This window comes from Hibiscus syriacus, unplaced genomic scaffold (genome assembly GCF_006381635.1).
Source record: "Hibiscus syriacus cultivar Baekdansim isolate YM2019G1 unplaced genomic scaffold, ASM638163v2 tig00002841_pilon, whole genome shotgun sequence".
NCBI lineage: Eukaryota > Viridiplantae > Streptophyta > Magnoliopsida > Malvales > Malvaceae > Hibiscus > Hibiscus syriacus.
In genome coordinates, this window is record NW_024061948.1 from 785185 (window position 1) to 805332 (window position 20148).

The window sequence follows — 20148 nt, forward strand, 5'->3', positions numbered from 1 at the left end:
CTTGTATGATGTGGGTTAATCTTAGTTATTGATGTAAATAGATCTAGGCTATTTATTGAGTGGAAGTTTAATTATAAATAGAGAGTCGTCCTTCCTCATTTGAATCATCTCATGTCTCATTCCATTTATTCTCTTGATAGAGTAATAAAGCTTTGAGCATTTACTCTATTATTTTGTTCTCAATTCTCTTTGTATTTGTTGCCTCTCGTGGTGGCTAAAGTATCCACGATAATATTTACACTTCCACACTATTGTCCAACTTTGGTGGCTTGAGTGGCCACGTTAGTGTTAAATCTTTCACATCATTCGAAGTCTTGAGGGCTTGATCCATCCTTTGATGAGTTAGAGTTCTCACAAGGCGTGGTTTTAAGGCTTATTAAGGTGCACAACCGATCAAGAAACGTCCTGAAGCATATAAACCCGCACGTCCTGCTAGTTCTAGGTATATGATAATATCATATGGTAGTATATAATTATAATTAAATTTGAACAAAAACTTGAATAACTCGTTTTAATTTAAATGCCATAAATTCAACTTGAAAAATTTTCAAATAAAACTTGATTCATAAAATATAATTCGTCAACTCAACTAACTCAACTTTTTACTTAACTCAATCAAATAATCGCTTATATTTATAAAATTTAAAAAAATAAAATAATATATAAAAAAAATAGTTAACTTTTATCAAACAATATAATCAAATTTAGTATTTAAATTTTTACATTAAATCAATTAATTATATAATATAAATTTAGTACTTATAAAATTTATCACTAATTAAAATTTAATAATTTGATTTCAGTTTTAAATCGTTTTAAGAATCCTATTGAAATATGTCAAATTGATGAATAATCAATTTCTTTATATAAATTATAAATTGATAGACTTTATATAAATATACAAAATTTATATAATTTTAAAATATTAATTTTCAAACACAAATTAATTCCGAACAAATATATCAATTATTCAAAATTCAAACAGAATCAAAATTTCACTCAAAATATTATCATTTAATTAAAAAAAATGAGATTTATTAATATTTTTTATTTTATTGTTTATAAATCAAACCGTTCAAAGTGTATTTTTATAAATTGAAAAATTAACTATTAAATATTTATTGAAGTTTTTAAATCAATAAAAAAATTAATATAATTATCAAACACAACTAAAAAAAATTAATCATCATAGAAGGTATAGATTTAAACAGTTGCTTCTATGTGTGTATACGTATTATCAATAATTATGAAAAATTCTAAAAAAATATTTTATTATAATCATCATATACTATTAAAAATTTATCAAATCATCTAAGTTATTTTTAAAAAAATAATTAATTCAATTTTTTAAACTCCATTAAATAGTATCAAAATTATATATATAAGAGAAGTATACTACTAGGAGTGTATCCTCCAGTAGGAGACAGAGAAGTGAAAAAACTAGGAATCAAACTCAACATGGTTTTCATGTAAGCAAACAAACTCCCACACATAAACTCCCTCAATATAAAGCTGAAGCTCTTGCTTTGCCCATATAAACAAAAATATGGCGACAGAGAGGGAGAGAGAGTCGGTGTGGAGGGAAGAAGAGACGAGCGGGAGAGTAGATATTACAGTTCATTTAAAAGGGTTCTTCCTTCCCTCGGAAACTGAAGTAATTTTCGAGTCAAGCCCAGGAGATTCACTGTTTCTCCTCATGATCACCGTTACATGTAATAAAATAAAAACCTTTCTTCTTCATTTAATGCTCTAGGTTCTTTCGTTTTCCATTTTCTCAGTGTATATTTGTGGGAGATAATGATCGTCAATGCGTGTTATTACAGGGTAATGCAGAACTTTCTGGTTATTCTGGTCGTCTACACCGCTTGGGTTTCACCATTCGAGTTCAGGTTCCTTCATAAACGGCACCCAGTTTTTTCTATTACGGATAACGTTGTTAATGGATCCTTTGCCCTGGATATTGTTCTCACCTTCTTTGTGGCATACATGGATAAAGCCAACTATTTATTTATCGATGACCGGAAGTGTAACACCCCCAACCCGTACCCGACCCGGATATGAGTCAGAGATACTACATTGACTTTAAAACATAACTTTTAACAAATAATAGCAAAATATTTGAACTTATATTAAGAAAATACGATAATATACATATTGTAATATAAGTTTACCAAAATATTAAGAGCATACACAACTTAACCCTTTAATTACATGTCAACTGCCATTTACATAACAAAATGACCTACTGATTAAGTTGCTTCTGATCTGGTGGTTGCAGGAGTAATGTTGTCAAGCTGCTTAACCTGTCTCGTCTACTTTCTCGGATCCTACGTGTGAAACACTCACACGCTAAGTAATCGACTTAGTGAGGCAATGTAATAATAATAACAAAGCAATGTAATGATCATGTCATAATGATATGAAATGAGATGCAAACATGTACTTAATCAATGTAGTCTACATCATCAATATCCATACCTGTAAGCATATTACTTTAGCATTCATGAATTTGTATGAATAAGTTTATTGGCCCATGATATCATACTGAGAACCTAAGGTATCTGAGTAATGTGAGGTTGTGCACTATGCTGTCACCACAGCTCGTATAAATGCACCGAAGTGCCGCGTAGAATTACAACGTAGTGTCATATAATGATGTCCATAAGGACCACATATAATTCCTTAAGAATCATATACATATACTAGGGATCAAGTATGTGTCTTTCCAAGACTTCACACATGTTCCACATAATATATATATATATATCCCGAAGGAACGCGTAGAATTGCACCGTAGTGCCATATAATGATGTCCATAAGGACCACATAGAATTCCTTAAGAATCATATACATATACTAGGGATCAAGTATGTGTCTTTCAAGACTTCACACATGTTCCAAAGAATATACATATGTCCCGAAGGACCGCGTAGACCCTCTACCCTTGGCATGCCAACTATACATATAGTTCTCATCTACATAACATAGGCTTTTACATTTCACGTAGTCTATATCGCGTAGACATGTAAATTCTTACCTTTTCACATAGCTCATAACTTTTCCCACATAGTCATGTCATATAATGCATTTTATATGAACTCATGTCATGTCTCATAATACAGAATATGCTCATGTACCAAGATATAAAATCTAGACTTATCACAAGTCTAGAATGGAGTATATTTCTATAATTATGCTATGCATATGCACTCACCTATATTTATTTGCCTTTTCCTCGATCGATCCTACTTGTAGATTGTTCCCGAACTCGTGTAGGCTCAGTATCTACATAATAATTCAATGATACTTATCAGTATACTAATTAATATATTCTAAGCTATCATTCCTTAGACTCATAGAAAAGCCAATTTCATCCTTTAATGAGGGTATGCATCGATGCACTACTGATGCATCGGTGCATAAAATGCATTCGATGTTGTATTATTACTGGGATGCATCGATGCATGACTTATGCATCGATGCACTAATTGCATTCGATGTTTCTATTTTAAAAGAGTGCATCGATGCATTACCAATGCATCGATACACCTTCAAATAATTTCTGGGTTTTAAACTTTATGCATCGATGCACTATGAATATGCATCGATGCACTCTGCCCAGAATCCTCTTTTATGCCCGAAAATCCACTCTTTTCAGCTTAATACTTCATATATCATCCTCTTTCTTATTTCCTAACTTGCATACTCTTACTTAAGCTAATTATTATCCATTAAATATTTCTAAAACTTAGAAATCTAATTCTCCATGTAGAATTTAAGAATCTAACCCAAATTTCAACATGTTCTAATTTGAATTCTAACACCTCATACTTCTTAGTTAGCTTATTGACAAGTCAAAAATCTTATTCAAACTTCAAAAACTCATCCATATCAAAATTTCATCTAAAAACTCATTTTCCAAATCTATCTCTAAAACATTTATCTTGTTGTCTTAATGTCATATAAGCTTTCCTTTAGCTTATATAACATCCAAACTTCAATTTCCAAGCTAAACATCAAAGAAACTACCAAGGTTCAAATTCTTACCTTAAACTTGGGTTTTCACGTTTGGAAGAAGAGAAGAGTGAAGATAAGAAAGAAGGAAGAAGAAATGAGAGGATTCTGGAAACATTTGTTTCCTCCACAAGCCCCACGTGGGTTATAATATAACCCCATAACATTTTTTTAATTATAATTTTTCCTTACAAATGACCATTTTGTCCTTACATTCATTTCATATTTACTAACCATTATTTTTAAACTATATAATTATTCTACTTTAATCACCAAATGTTGAAACTTTGCAAATTAATCACTAATCCGGCATGGAGGATGTTACAGGAAGAAGATTGCTTGGAAGTACAGCAGATACTGGTTGACTTTCGACATTATATCCACCATCCCCTCCGAACTTGCTCAAAAGATTTCCCCTAAGCCATTAAGCTCTTATGGCATATTCAACATGCTTCGCCTATGGCGTCTCCGCTGAGTTAGTGCCTTGTTTACAAGGTACACTTTGCTTTCTAGCTTTAGAATGTTGTTGAAATATTTATACTTACTGTTGCTCTGAACAGATTGGAGAAAGACAAGAACTACAGCTACTTTTGGGTTCGGTATTCCAAACTTATTTGTGTGAGTACAAGAAGAAACAAAATGAACAACTTTATCCGATTATTTTTTGTTAGTAATGCATAGCAGCATTGATGAAACTCTGGATGGTTTTTTTTTGTAGATTACGCTTTTTGTTGTTCATAATGCCGGAAACTTCATTTATCTGTTAGCTGCAAAATTTCACGATCCTGGAAGAACATGGATTGATGTAGTTCTCGGAGCCGATTTCAAAGAAAAACAGACTTTGTTGAGTCGATATGTGACATCAATTTACTGGGCTATCACTACATTTACTACTGTGGGATAAGGTGATATTCATCCTGTGAGTACAGGGGAGATGGCATTTGATGTTTTCTACATGCTTATTAATGTCGAATTGTTTGCGTATTTGATTGGGAACATGATGAACTTGGTTGTCCATTCAGCCACCCGAACTAGACTATTTGTGAGTAAATTTCTTGTTTAGCTTTGATGTTGGAGGGTATTTATCTGTGTGCTAATCTTTTCTTGTTTTGTGTTTTCGACTCTTTAGAGGGAGACCCTTCGAGCCGCTTCGAGTTTTGTTCTTCGGAACCAATTGCCTTGTCGCCTACAAGATCAGATGCTTGAGCATTTATATCTGAAGTTTAGGACAGATTCGGAAGCGAGACTCTCAATTCTCTTCCTAAAGCAATCTGATCAAGCATTTCGAATTATCTTTTCAACTCTGTCATTGAAAATGTATACTTGTTTCACGGTGTTTCTAATGACTTGCTTTTACATCTGGTAATCACACTAGAAATATGCTATGCTTTTGTCTTAACCTCTTTTCTTTAGTTCATATGGAACCCTTGTACATCGCAGTGAATTAGTGTCTCAGGGCACCCGAGATGAAAGCCAAATATTTTCCTCCAAAAGATGTCATCCTGCAGAACGAAGCGCCCACAGATTTCTACATCCTTGTCACTGGTGCTGTGGTAAAAAACCATTATTTCTTATTTTGATCCTGGATTGCATGATTCATGCCATAGTTTATGTATGATATCTGATTCAAGTTAAACACTCTCGAAATGGTCACTAACGTTTTGTATTGTTTCTCAGGATCTATTGGTTTCCAAAAACGAAGTTGAACAGGTAAGTTGCATTGATCAAGTACTAGCCTTGTCGATCGATAGTCATGAGCCTAATGTAATTGAACACCACTTGGGTTTCAGGTTGTCAGAGAGGCAAAAGCTGGTGACATTTTCGGTGAAATAGGTGTACTTTTCTATCAGCCGCAGCTCTTTACCGTACCTACGAATCACTTGTGCCAACTACTGCGGCTAGACAGTACCACATTCCAAAATATCATTCAGGTCAATGTTGGAGATGAGACTATAATCATGAACAATCTCCTCCAGGTATATATGTTGTACATGATTATATGACCTAACTACTAATGTATCCATGGAACCCTTTTGCATTGAAATATGCCGGATTCTTTCTTGGTGCAGGATATGAAAGACATGAATGACCAGATTATGGAAGGCATTTTAATGGAGTGAACATGCTAGCTCAAGGGAGAATGGACCTACCTCTCGATCTTTGCTTTGCCGCACTAAGAGGAGATGACTTCTTGTTGCATCAGCTATTGAGAAGAGGGCTTGATCCTAACGAGTAAGACAACTATGGAAGAACAGCTCTGGTTTGTGAAATTGTTTTCTAATCGATATGGTCAAGACCCTAAGTTCTTAGGCCAGTGATGCTAACCTTTAACATTTTTGTGATTGTTTTGTGTGAAATTAGCATATAGCTGCATCCAAAGGAAGTGAGAACTGCATTCTTCTCTTGCTGTATTATGGTGCAGATCCTAACTTTAAAGGTAGTCTCTCGTCTCGAATTGTTCATGAAGTATCCGTGTATGGCACTCGGATAGCTGGTTCGGGTATATGATCAACACTCATCTTCAAATCCAATTAACATATTTCAAGTAATTTGTGCAGATTCAGAAGGAATTTGTACCATTATGGGAGGCAATGTTGGGTGGCCATCATAAAGTAGCCAAACTACTAAATGAAAATGGGGCAAACATCAACGCTGGAGATGTAGGTCACTATGCCTGCACTGCCGCTGAGCAAAACAACTTAAGCTTTTTCAAAAAAATCATTCATTACAGTGGCGATGTCACGTACCCGAGCCACACCGGTTATACAGCTCTTCATGCTGCCGTCTGGGAAGGCAACCTTGAAATTGTCAAGTTCCTTGTCGAGCAAGGCGCCAACATTGATAAACCTGATTTTCGTCTCTGGACACCGAGGCTTCTAGCCGAGCAACAAGGACATGAAGAAATATTAGCGTTCTTGGATGGAGTAAAGAGATGAAAACTGATCAATGTAATTCTTTTCCAGAGACGCTATCCCCTATAAAATATGCTTTTATGCTTGACCTTGGCCCTCTGCCTTCCCCACCCCTATAAAATTCATTCCACCCACAATAAACATGTTTAAATTTCATTTTTCATACTTAATTATCACCAATCGACAATCAACATTAAAATTGGTGTCGCCATCGGTTAAACAAAAATCAAAAGTAAAGAAAGAGAAAAACAACACAAAATTATTGAGAGAAACCAAAATTAGAAAAAGGATAACACCCTTAAAAATTAATTAATAAAAATAATATTTTAGATGTAATCAGAATGCAATATTACTATATTGATAAATAAATTTAGGTATTAAAGTTGATATTATCAATAAAAAAATCTACTAGTGAGAAATAATACTCCCTAAAAAACTTAATCAACAAATTAATATTACACTTATAATTAAAAAACATTTAACTAAAAAAACATTTGACTAAACAAAGTTTGTAATAAGACTTACACTTAAAATTTAGTTTTAATCACCCTATAATTAAACTAATTTTACTTTTTTATTCTATAGTCAATGCCACTTTGGTAAATAAAAAAACGTGCTAATAATGCTTTTAAATAATTCTTCTACCAGAATACATTTACCTTCTACGTGACAGTTATAAATATTATTTTTATAAATAATACCTGGGTAATATTTTTGCTAGAAAATATAAATTATATATTTAGTCACTCACTTATTCTTGCAATTATATTTTGGTCATTCTACTATTTTTTTTTAAAATCAGATCTAACGTTATATTTTGGTTTCGTTGTCACATCATTATTAAATAAATAATTTATGTCAACAATTCTATTTATTTTTCACTATAAACTACGTATTTAGTCATCAAACTATTCATACAGTTTCATTTTGGTTACTAAATTATTTTTTTCAAAATTATATTTAATGTTATGTTTTAACTTCAATTTGATAATCCGATGTTAAAAAATTAATAATATTATGTGACATTTAAAAAAAATCATTGATAATGTGACATTATATTAAGGTGATATGTCAACATCACCCTTAATTTTTTAATAACGAATGATCAAAATGAAACTAAAACGTAACGTTAGGTGTAATTTTAAAAATAATAATTAAGTAACCAAAATGAATCATACAAATAGTTAAGTTACTAAATACTGAGTTTACCTTTTTTTTTTAGCAAGGAGTGATAAAAGAAATCAAAATAAAACATTAAATATAATTTTAAATAATTAATTAAATGACCAGAATAAAACTGCAGAAATAAATGAGTGGCTAATTACGTAGGTTATCCTAATTAAACTCTTAACCAACCATTACTATTGATGATTGACAATAAGCCCCAATCACCTCACAAGGATGACGTCATTCATGACATCAGTGGAACCCAGCTCCAATTGACCACGTCATCTTCGAAGTCATCCAAACCACTTCATCGCCCTTTCGAAATCGAAATATGGAATTTCTTTTTCTTTTTTAGAAAAAAGAAATCGAAAATTAAGAATTTTTTTAATTCTTAAATTTATTAATATTATTTATTATTAGTATTATCCCTCTATTGACTTTCTTCTCTCCTTCCCCAAGTCTTCGGCTCTTCACTAACCATTTCCTCTTCGCATCAAATTCTCTCTTTGATCTCTGCCAAGTTCCCATTTTTATTACATTTTATAAAGTAAATCACATTTATATTCATTGGGATTTTCCTTTTTTAAGGATCTGATTCTTGGTCTTTTCTAAAACCCTTGTTTTTTTCTTCCTTGTTATGATAATCAAGAGGTCCTGGAAATTCAAGCAAGTTGTTTTTCTTTTATTTGCTTTCAGTCATGTGATTCTGTAATAAAGTTGTAATTTTTGTTTTTGGTTCTTAGATTAAGATTTTAATGGCTAATCTGTCTGAGCCATCATCTTCATTGAGCTTCAGTTCATCATATCATCCCTCAAATGGCTCAATCAGTCACAATATCCCCTCAGTTTCCCTTCCTGAAGCTGGTGCCACCTCCAACCTCGAAGTTATAAGCTTGACCAAGCTTAGCTCAAGCTTAGAGCAGCTGGTTTCTGACAATTCCCCCCCTTTTAGTGATGCAGATGTAGTTGTTGAAGGTGTATCAGTTGGTGTCCATAGATGCATTTTAGCTGTTCGAAGTAAGTTCTTCAATGAACTCTTCAAGAAAGGAAATGGGTCTGGGGAAGAAGATGCGGGGAAGAAGAAACCAAGTTACAAGATGAGCGATTTCTTGCCTTATGGCAAGATTGGGCTCGAAGCTTTTCAGGTATTATTGAGTTATTTGTATACAGGGAAGCTCAAGCCTTCTCCCATGGATGTTTCCACTTGTGTTGACACTGCTTGTGCACATGATGCTTGTCGACCCGCCATTAATTTTGCTGTCGAGTTGATGTATGCATCATCGATATTTCATGTACCTGAGATGGTTTCACTTTTTCAGGTCTGTATTTTTTACCAGTTTTATTTACTGTTGATTTGCTGTAATCTCTGTAAATATATGTTAGATGTGTATAGCCTATGGATTCTTCAGTGAATATGTAATGAAAAACCCTTAAGTTCATAGTAATTGAAAGCATGGATATATTTTGGCGTGCTTTTAGCTTGGTTTGACCAAGAGAATTGTTGATGCGAAAAGTAGAGTTCTGGCGTGGTTTCTCTCTTTTAGTTTGGATGGAAAGTTGCAGCCGGTGATTCTAAGGAAGAGATGGAAAGTGGTCAGATGAAGAAGTCGTTGAACCGCCTATAGCCCTATGGTCAATATCTTCACTATCATCAATAAGAAAACATTTAAGCTTGTTATCTAGGAATTTGTTCAGAAACACTGTAATGAAAAGAACATAAGAATAACTGCTAAAATACCCCTAGAGGGAGATAAGGCTAAACGAAAAGGGTTTTCCAATGGAAACTATTAGCCTTACACGAAATTTGTGAATAACCGATTGTGTCTGTTCATGAGCAAAGAATATTCGTCTTTCTGTTAAACAGGATGTATTGAATTCATAATTCATTAGATACTTTTTATGAATGTCAACTAAGTATTGTAAATAAGTAGGTCTCGGTTGTTCAATCATTTGGTAACCAAAGTTATTCTTTCATACATGATCACTATGAGTCGGACTCAATAGAATTTGATCAATCCTTTTTTCTCTAGTTAAGGTGGAGGATGTATATTAATTTTATTAATTTCATTTATTATATGTATTTGCAGCGACGGCTTCTTAATTTTGTTGATAAGGCTCTGGTAGAAGATATTATTCCGATTCTTGAGGTTGCTTTCCATTGCCAGTGTAGCCAGCTTGTTTCGCAATGTGTCGATAGGGTGACAAGGTCGGATCTCGATAGCATCTCTATCGAGAACGAGCTTCCTTATGAGGTTGCGGAGAGTATTCGGATGCTTCGATGCAAGTCTCCACCCGAAGGCGAAGATAGTGAGGCAGCTGTTGTCGATCCTACTAGAAAAAAAAGAATCCGGAGGATACACAAAGCGTTGGACTCGGATGATGTTGAACTCGTTAAACTACTTCTAACAGAGTCAGACATAACTTTGGATGATGCTGCTGCCCTCCATTACGCAGCTGCGTATTGTGATCCCAAGATTGTTTCCGAGATTCTCGCCCTGGGTCTGGCTGATGTCAATCAACGGAATTCCCGTGGTTATACCGTTCTTCACATAGCTGCAATGCGTAAAGAACCGTCGGTGATAATGTCGCTTCTAGCAAAAGGGGCATCCGCTTCGGAATTGACATGGGATGGACGAAGTGCTTTTAACATCTGCCAGAGGTTGACGAGACTGAAGGATTATCATGCAAAAACAGAGCAGGGAAAGGAAACAAATAAAGATCGGATATGCATCGATGTTTTAGAGAGGGAAATGAGGAGAAATCCAATGGCGGAGATGTCTCCATTACTTCCCATACATTGGCCGATGACATGCACATGCGACTTCTGTACCTAGAGAACCGAGGTATTACTCTATGTAGGGATTTCCCTTGGCTCTTTATCTACACTATAGCTGTAATATATATTTATATCCGTCTCAAGTTTCTGCAATTAGTATTGCATGCATGAAACGAACCAACAGTGTCTAGGAAAGACCGAAAGAGGTACTTCTATATTATTTTCTTTCTGAATAAGCCACATAGTTTGAGTGTCTACATGAAAGAGTTGAACTTGGATCCATTCACAGTATGCATATCAGCATATGGCTAAGGTTGCAGACTAACAGCTAACTATGTTTTGGTTCATTTTCTGAGCTGAAAGACTCGTTGTTAATTGAGAAAGTATGATGCAATGGAATACTTGGTAAAAGCCGGGTTTTGGGTTTTGCTTAGTTGGCTTTTGATCGACTCATTCATGCTAACATTTTTTTATGATTTGGTTTAATATATGGTTTTGCTCATTTGCATTCATCCTTACACTTAAAAGCTGCATTTAATTCGTTATCGAGTTTGTTTGTTTTTTTTTTATAGAAGAGTTTGTTTTATTTAGAAAGTTATCTCCAAGTAATGTTGCCTATTGCAGTTGCGTTCGCGAGGTTACTTTTCCCGAGTGAAGCAAAACTTGCCATGGACATAGCACATGCTGAAAGAACCTCGGAGTTTTCCGGTCTCTCATCGAAGGGTTCGAACGGAAACTTAAGTCAGGTTGACTTGAATGAGACGCCGGTCATGCAGAAGAAGAGACAGTTTGCAAGGATGGAGGCCCTTATGAAAACAGGTGATGGAAGGTTTAATATAACCCCACATTTGTGTATGTTTTTGGTGTCAGTGTTGGCTATTTATGTTTGGTTTAAATGATGTGATTGTTGTTTCCGACAGTCGAGATGGGCCGCCGTTATTTCCCGCATTGCTCGGAAGTGCTAGATAAGTTCATGGAAGATGACCTTCCCGATTTGTTTTACCTCGAGCGTGGCTCTCTGGAGGAGCAAAAGTTAAAGAGATCGCGTTTCAGGGAACTGAAGGATGATGTTCAGAAAGCATTTAGCAAAGACAAGGCCGAGTTTAACCGCAACGGATTAACTTCGTCGTCGTCATCTTCATTAAAAGACGGCGGACCGTATAAGCTCAGGAAATTATGAAGAAATGTGGGTGTACTTAAAGTGCTTATTGCTTGAAAGCCAATTTAAAATGTCTGTAGTGACTTGATAAGTTGGATTGCATGCAAAATTTCAACTGATTCGTCACTCTTTGACCCTTTTCATGACCTTGTGCGACTTGCTTTTAACTGTTTTTTTAAGTAAAACCCTAAGTAGCTTGTTGTGAGTGAAAATACCTTCCGCATAATGCCAAAATTAGCCCTCAATGTTTGCCAAAATGATTATTTTAGTTCTTATATTTTTAGCATTTTGACATCCAACGTTTTATATTGGCCAGAAAAAAATCTTATGTGGATGGAAATCGTTAGTTGACATACTATTAACGTTATAAAATAAGAGTATTTTTAACCTAAAATGAAATGGTGAGGACCAAAAGGTTTCAGAAAGAAAAATAAGAGACAATGACTATATGATCAAACGTGAAAAGATTTTTTTAATCCTAAAATAAAACGTTAAGGTTGAAAAGGTCAAAAACAAAAAAGAAAATAGGAACCATAATGAATATTTTCATAAACATTCGGAGTTAATTTAACATTACACCAAATACGTGATGCTACCATCTTCTTCTAATTCAATGGGATAAAATTCGTGAGAATCCGTCACACTCCACATCTAATCAAGTGATGAGGAGTATATATTTCACGGACATTAAAATGAAGATAGATATATTTCATACTTTTTTCCATACTTTCAGGAAAATGATTTTGAATTTTATACTCGAAACGCAGAGTTGATCTACAAAATTTCCAACATTCCAACCATAGATATGTTGTGACAGAATAAAACACGATTAAGATTAAGATTAAGAATTAAGACAAAAGGCCAATATGTATTCTTAAGGACGGAACTAAGATTAAATATCGAAAAGGGCCAACTTCAAAAGAGCCCCTCCCATGCATTACATGGTTTGGGTATACTTATAAAGACACGAAAATTTAACAAAGGAAAGGAAATGGTAACTGTATAATGAGTACAAATAATGGATGGAATTAACTTACACTGAATTCGATGATGATTTCTTTAGACTCTCCCATTTGGCTGGACCTTCAGGATGTACTTCTACGAAATACTTCACGAATCGTGCGTCCGAACATGCAAGGACAGTGCTTAACGACAACATCGCCTTGGCTGCTCCTCTCTCCCTTAGCCACGCGTACATCGAAAATCTTTGATTAATTCTTTCCATCTCGTAACATAAATATGCCGGGAATGCCACGACGGATTCGAGTGGGTATCCTAACCAATTCTTTAAGCAATCTATTTTCCTCTCGAGTACATGCTTCGATTGGTTAAGCACCATCGGAGCATGTTTGATTAGGTTCTTGACGACGTTGCTGTCCAAACCCGCGTTTACCAAGCAATCAAATCTCTCCTGCAATTGATCCCCTCTGCCTCGGAACTGCTTCAATGCTTTCAACATCTCATCCGAGTTTTCCAGATAACCTAATCTCAGTAAGAATGTTGTTTTCTCAATATAAGTACTTGGGTGTTTCCGAGCTACCTGCATCCTGCGTTGGACCTCGGATTTAGAAGCCACAGTGAACCATTTCAGAGGATTTGCCTTTATAATTTGGCACAATTCATCTTTCTTAATATTCAACTCTCTACAAACTGTTTTAGGTCCTTTCAAAGAATACAACCCCATTAGTTCCATGTGTGTAGAGACTATGTGTGCGATATCTTCGGATTGCATCGCAATATCGAACAAGAAATCCAATGACTTGCAAAGATTTTTGGTGCCATTAACTGACAAGATATGTGGGTTCTGGATAAACAAGGAATAAACCTTGTTCATCTCGAGACCTAATTTCAGTAAGCGGCCAAATAGTACGTAAACCTTTTTTCCAGAACCTTGAAACAACAATGTCGGATTCGTTTTAAATAGATCACAAAATTGCTCCTCAGTATAACCCACTCTCTCAAGAAAATCGAGTGTGTCCAGCATTCTACCCCAATTATACATACCCTTACACGATACGAACCCTCCAATCTCATCCTTCTTCATTCCTAATGCTTTGAAACGCTCAAGAACCGCAGCAAAGTCAGAATCCACACCACCGACCAAAAGTGACGGACAACAACTAACAAACTTTATAACTATCAGTTTGCTGAGACCCAGATTCTCGTAAGCCTGAAGTTCTGAAGCCAATATCCCGTAATCATATCCGAAAATCTCCCTGACCTCCTTGTACATCTTTCCCATCTTAATACGAGGAATTCCATAGTCACACAAAATGCGAAAATTGTCAAGCATGACACTATCATCCGCCAAAAACATCAACCGCTGCGGAACAAGAGATGCTATCTCACCAGGGCACAAACCCAGACTCTCGAGAAACGGTTCAAACTCGTTAATAGGATTGTATCTAAAGAATTTAGATAAAGACTTTGCTACATCTTTCTCAGGATCAATCTTGGACAACAAATTGTGAAGAAAATGAGGCGAGTTCTTGCTTATATGCTCAGCATCCATGAAATTAAAGCCCCTAGTGGAGTGCAAGTAATCAAACAGGACAACCTGAGCCTCGGTTTTAGCCGACCGAGAGACTCGACTGGCTATTCCAGAACTTGATTGTATGGACTCAACCAGAGATGATTCTGCATTAAAAGCAAGTCTAGAACTCCTAAAACATCTAACGTTCAGTGAGATAGAAAATGGGTTTTGAACAACTTTGGATTTATCATACACAACATGAGACAAAACAACAAACTTGTTCAAATTAGCGATCATTTTAGACAACTTAGAGACTTTTCTACTGATTCTGCAAATAAACATGGCAAGATAAAGACCCAAATTTTATCAAAAGAAGCTAACCCGAAATTGATTTCTGAGAGAATCGATGGAAAATATCTGAAGGTTATTATTTTTTTCCTTTTGGCAAAAACGTGAAAATGGACTACAAAGCTCATTTGGGTTGCTTACCTGATTCAGTCAGGGGTTTATCACCAGAGAAGCTTCTTTAGGTTAAGATAAAAAAACAAGGGATTGAAAAAAATGGGGATTTTGGAGAAGATGAGGCACCGCGGAATTTAGAGCCCCTGCCCTGTTTTTTGGGGTTTAACTCGTGAGGATTTCACTTTGAGGTCTTACTTTATAAAGTTTGATAACTTCTTCTTCTGGCGTTTGATATTGTGAAAGGTAAATTTTTAGGGTAAACTATGGCGGTCTCTGAACTTTTAGCCTATAGTCACTTCTATTATTGAACTATAAATATTTACATTGGAATTTAGAATCACCAAATATTAATATATGTATGTATGGGTTAGGAAAGAGTCAAGTCGAAAGTTAGATTAGATTGGTCAAACATTGGGCCCAAGATTCGAGTTTACTAATACACTCGAGATATATATTTTTCACAGTAGAAAAGCCCAACATGAATTTTTTGGTTGTAATCTTGCAATTGAATTGCTCAAACCCTTGATTTGATGCTGAAAGAAAGCAAAGCAAAGATCAGAACCCAGAACCAGGGAGATCAAGAGAAATTGAAAGAGGAAGAGAGAGAGTGGTTAACTTTTTGTTTGGTCTAGTCGAGAAAGAAGGAGGGCCTGCGACTGTAACTAGGAGGCAACCCCCGCCGCCCCTTCCGCCATTCTTGAGCTTCTTTTGCATTTGGGGGTTCCTCTATATTTTTGTTCGTTTTCTATTTGTATATACAAATTCTTTTATTAATATAATTATCTCGAGAGAGAGAGAGAGGAAAAGAAAGAGAATTTGAGACAAAGAAGATACCAAGGAAAGAAAAATGTCGAAGAAGAAGGCTTTCAGTGGAAACACTATGACTTTAAAAGATTTTCATGGCGGTTCAATCCCTACTGATCTCCCTCTCCCTTCTGCCCCTGGCGTGTATGTTCCTAATTTTCAGTTTCTTCTTAATTTGATCAATCTTTTCTCTCTTTTCCCCCCTTTATTCTTTGATTTATGCATTTCCTGGTATAATCCAAAATGTTAATTTTGAGTCGTTTGATATTAGATCTGAAAGCCAATGTAGCTGCTAGTGGAACACTAGTTATTGATATTTCATTTTTCTTTTTATTGAATTTGATAGGAACAGGATTATTAGGCCTTACGATCGTTCAGGTTATGATAGGGCAACGTTGTGGGGAAACTCCATGAGCCGGGCAGATCATCGTGCCCGGCCCAGTTCGTCTCCTGCAACTAGGCATTTGGATAATAAAACCCCATTTCTGACCAATTCAGTGCATATTGGTCGAAATTTTGATGAGGATGAAAGAACGCCGTTAGATGGGGTTTCTGCTCCGCGTAGAACTGTTAGTGATGAGAGTTTTCAGGTTCCGGCTAGACATGTGGAGCTCAAGCTGGAGTCTGCTTTTTCGGGTAGGGTTTCAGGTCGATATGGATCATCTCCGGTGTCTCCATTGTCAAGTGGAGGGGGGCATTCATACCCTGGTAGAGTGTCTGAAGCTGCACATATTGGTTTGAGTTCTCAGACTTCGGGGTGGAATGCCGGACAGGCTGCTTCGGGGTCGTACCCTAATGCTTGGACATCTAGGAAGGAGGTGACATTAAGTGACCTGGAGCCTGTACAATCGGCCTGGTCTGAGCAAAGTGCTGCCTCGAAGTTGGCTCATGCTAGTGCTTTTGAAAAGGTTTCTTCGGGTCGATGGCAGTCAAAGCAGTCCCTTCAAACTCAGAAAGATGTCGAAGTTAGTAAACATTCGGAACTGGAAAATGGTTTGCCCTCCCAGGGTTACGGTGATAAAATGTACAGCAGAATGAGTAGTGCCTGTGGTAGGGAGTATTCGGATGTAACATTGCCAAGGCATGTAGAAAAGGGATTGAATATTGACGAAGGAATTCATGGTGGTAGAAAGGAGTTACCTGACTATGGGAGGAACCATAATCTTAATTATTTGGAAGTTAAAGAAAATAAATCAATGATCCATGGTGAAGGAGTTGGATCAACTCATTCAGATGGAAAACTAGATGGTTATGAATTGCTGTCATCACCACCAATGCTGCTAGAAGCATCTGAACGACCCAAGTTGAAGTTACAACCCCGGACTAAGCCATTAGATGGTCCAAAATCACCTGTTGTTGAACCTAAGCAGGTATAGTTCGTAAGCCATAGAATTGAAGTTAGCATTCTTTTAATTTAGTTTACCTCTAATAATGATAATTTCTTGAAATAGGGGCACCAGCGCCAGAGTGAATCTGTCCTTACTCGTGCTGGAATTGGTAACAATGCACATGTGTATACTTCAAAACCTTGTCTAGCTGGTAGTGAGAGTTGGAACCAGACAGTGGATCGTCCGAAGCTTAATTTAAAGCCATTTTCGCATCTCAACGAACTATTAGAAGGGGACATCAAGAAGGAAAGGTCAGTATGTTTCTAGACTTTGAGTTAATGTTGCTCTGTAGATGTGTATCACAGTCTTATGCACAACGGAAAGAGGAAGAATTTATTTGCCATGCAAAACTCGTCAATTGTTAGTTAATTTGAACATGATAATGCAATTTTACATGTCTTTAAATTTATTTTTCACCTATTTTCCGTGCAAAACTCTTCTATTATTAGTGAATTTGAACGTGAAACCATATGCATCTTACCTTTTAGCTAATGAGAGGCAGCATATAATGGACCGATATTTTGTTTGCACATCCTTACCTTTTATCTTGGAATGAATGAGATTTTTTAGTTTATTTTCTTGAGAATCCTCGCATTAGATAACTACTTAGCTGTCATCAATGCAGGAATTCGATGTTTGGTGGTGCTCGCCCACGAGAACTGGTGAGTGAATATCTCGCGTCTTATTGGATTTTTTTAATCACGTTATTGTTATTATAGCTTCACACTTGTTATTGTGATACTTTTTAGTGATTTTCATCATGATACCTGATAGGATTGCTGGTTCACTTCTCAGGTTCTGAAGGAGAGAGGGATAGATGATAGCAATCACGGGCCAGTTCAACATCTTGAGAGGTAGTGATTTCCTTTATTTAATGCATTCTAGGACATTTTGCGTTTCCCATTATGGTTTTGTTCACCAATTTTCCTAAACCTTAATAGTAAGATGTCGTTACTGTTACGCGAAGGGTCAAACATAATGTTCCGATGACTGAAAAAGCTCTTCCCCATGGTGAAAGAGTCGAGAATAATCCTGTTGATCAGAGAGGTGGAAAAAAACACGAGAGGAACCATCGTGATGACAACTGCAGAGTTGATATGCAGAGGAGAAACCGGCGGAATGGCCGGGAAACTGAAAGGCTGCAGCAGCAGCAGCAGCAAAGGAGAGGCAGCCTTCACCCGAGACCTGGCGTAAGCCTGCAGAGAATATTAAACCAGTATCTACTCAGTCTCCCGGGTTACGCTACGGAAAAGTTACATCAGCGGTGGAACTTGCGCAGGCCTTTTCAAAATCATTCTCTGATCAGAAGATAGACGATGAATATGGTGGGCAAAGGGGAAGTCTGGGGCAGACCCAGATACCGTTTTCTCGGCTGATGGGTCCAAGTCCTAGGCCGCGGATAAATGGCTACTAATTTTGATAGCAGATGGTAATTGGTCTTTGTGCAGTCGGGTAACTGAGTTTTGTGTTTTCATTTCATTTTAAAAGAATTTCAGGAAAATCAAATTGTTTGAATATGAAATCACTTATGATTGTTTATGATGGGAATTAATAATTTGATGAAAAAAAATTTCTAAGAATTTTTTTTCTTAATTTAAGGTGATTACGAGGTAGTGTTTATTAAAAAAAATTTAATCATTTGACAACGAACGTCCAATCACTTATGCAGATGTCGTGCTCTAACCTATAACTTTTAGAGATAATAATTATCTCTCTAATTATTGAAGTCGTTTGGTTCATATTGGTCTCTATAGCGCTCGTGGAATTTCAGTGGTCAAATAAAAATAGTGTGGAACATATTGCATGCGGAATTTCAATGGTTAAATAAAAATAGTGTAATGTGTCATACTATTATTGATTCATTATTGATTCAAGTAGTTTTAATGGAGTTAACGATTTTAAAGTGAAATTGGTAATTTTAATAAACGTTAGGGGCATTATTGATAAAAAAAATATTAGGTATCAAATTGAAAATACAGATAACATTAGGGAGTAAAAAATGCATTAAGCCAACAAGATTATATATAAAACACATAATTCAAATTCGACCAAGTGATCAGATTCTCTTTTAGTATATGTAAAATGGATTGACTCTTGTAACTATACGAGATAATAGATCCGGTGTTCTTGTATATATATATTTTAGAGTTAATTGCATTACATGTCCTCAATGTATGACCATCATTTTAAATTGGTCTTTAAACTTTTAAATGTTCTAGTTTCATCCTTAAACTATGATTAACATTCTAAATTAGTGCTCAAACATCTGAACATTTCAATTTAATACCCAAACTATGATCTTCATTTTAAATTGGTCCCCAAACTTTTAAAACATTCCAATTTCATCCAAAACTATACATATATACTGATCACATCCCTTGTTAATAAAATCATTAGGCGAATTTATATTATTAGATGTTTGAAAACAAAAACAAGAAATTAGGTTAAAGTGTTGTTGAAACTAATTACATATTAGGATGAATTTGGGGATGAAATCGGCACATTCAAAAGTTTGAGAACTAATTTATAAAGAGGCTCATAGTTTAGGTATGAAAGTATAACATTTAAAAGTTTAAGGACTAATTTAGAATGAGAGTCATAGTTTAGGGATGAAAGTATAATGTTTAAAAGTTTAAGGACTAATTTAGAATGAGAGTCATAGTTTGAATATGAATTTGAAATATTCAAAAGTTTAAGGATCAATTTAAAATGAGATTTATTATTTGAGGACAAATGATGCAATTAACTCTCTTTGTTTAAGAATTTATGTATAAAATAATAATATAAATTAAATTTAGTTAAGCAATATGCATTTAGTTTACTTTTCAAGACCTAAATTATGAATATTAAATTTATAATAAAATTTTAGGTTGGCCACATATTTAAATTAATTTGTGTTAAGTTTGAAATAATAATTTTAAAAATATAACTTAAATAAATATATATTTTTATTAGAATTGATTGAATTTAATAATAACATGAATCAACTTACC

The 20148-nt window shown here is 35.3% G+C and overlaps 2 protein-coding genes and 2 pseudogenes across 3 annotated transcripts; 3 read left to right on the forward strand and 1 right to left on the reverse strand.

The window, feature by feature from the left end:
• The first annotated feature begins 1458 nt into the window (after positions 1–1458).
• LOC120159479 lies at positions 1459–6950 on the forward strand (annotated as a pseudogene).
• A 1656-nt stretch (positions 6951–8606) lies between these two features.
• LOC120158886 lies at positions 8607–12083 on the forward strand (annotated as a pseudogene).
• A 721-nt stretch (positions 12084–12804) lies between these two features.
• LOC120158877 (transcription termination factor MTEF18, mitochondrial-like) lies at positions 12805–15115 on the reverse strand. The gene is made up of 2 exons (XM_039169609.1): positions 12997–15115; positions 12805–12829 (listed from the first exon to the last, which is right to left on the reverse strand). The coding sequence occupies exon 1, from the start codon at positions 14841–14843 to the stop codon at positions 13062–13064; it is 1782 nt and encodes a 593-aa protein (XP_039025540.1). The 5' UTR covers positions 14844–15115; the 3' UTR covers positions 12805–12829; positions 12997–13061.
• Positions 15116–15468: 353 nt separating this feature from the next.
• On the forward strand, positions 15469–18705 carry LOC120158896. 2 transcript variants are annotated; one of them, XM_039169629.1, is made up of 6 exons: positions 15469–15911; positions 16114–17137; positions 17219–17406; positions 17781–17817; positions 17951–18009; positions 18123–18705. In XM_039169629.1, the coding sequence occupies exons 1-6, from the start codon at positions 15811–15813 to the stop codon at positions 18466–18468; spliced, it is 1755 nt and encodes a 584-aa protein (XP_039025560.1). In that variant the 5' UTR covers positions 15469–15810; the 3' UTR covers positions 18469–18705. The 2 variants fall into 2 exon arrangements, with proteins under 2 accessions (XP_039025560.1, XP_039025568.1); XM_039169637.1 differs by having other exon boundaries at positions 15471–15911; positions 16120–17137.
• The last annotated feature ends 1443 nt before the right edge of the window (positions 18706–20148 follow it).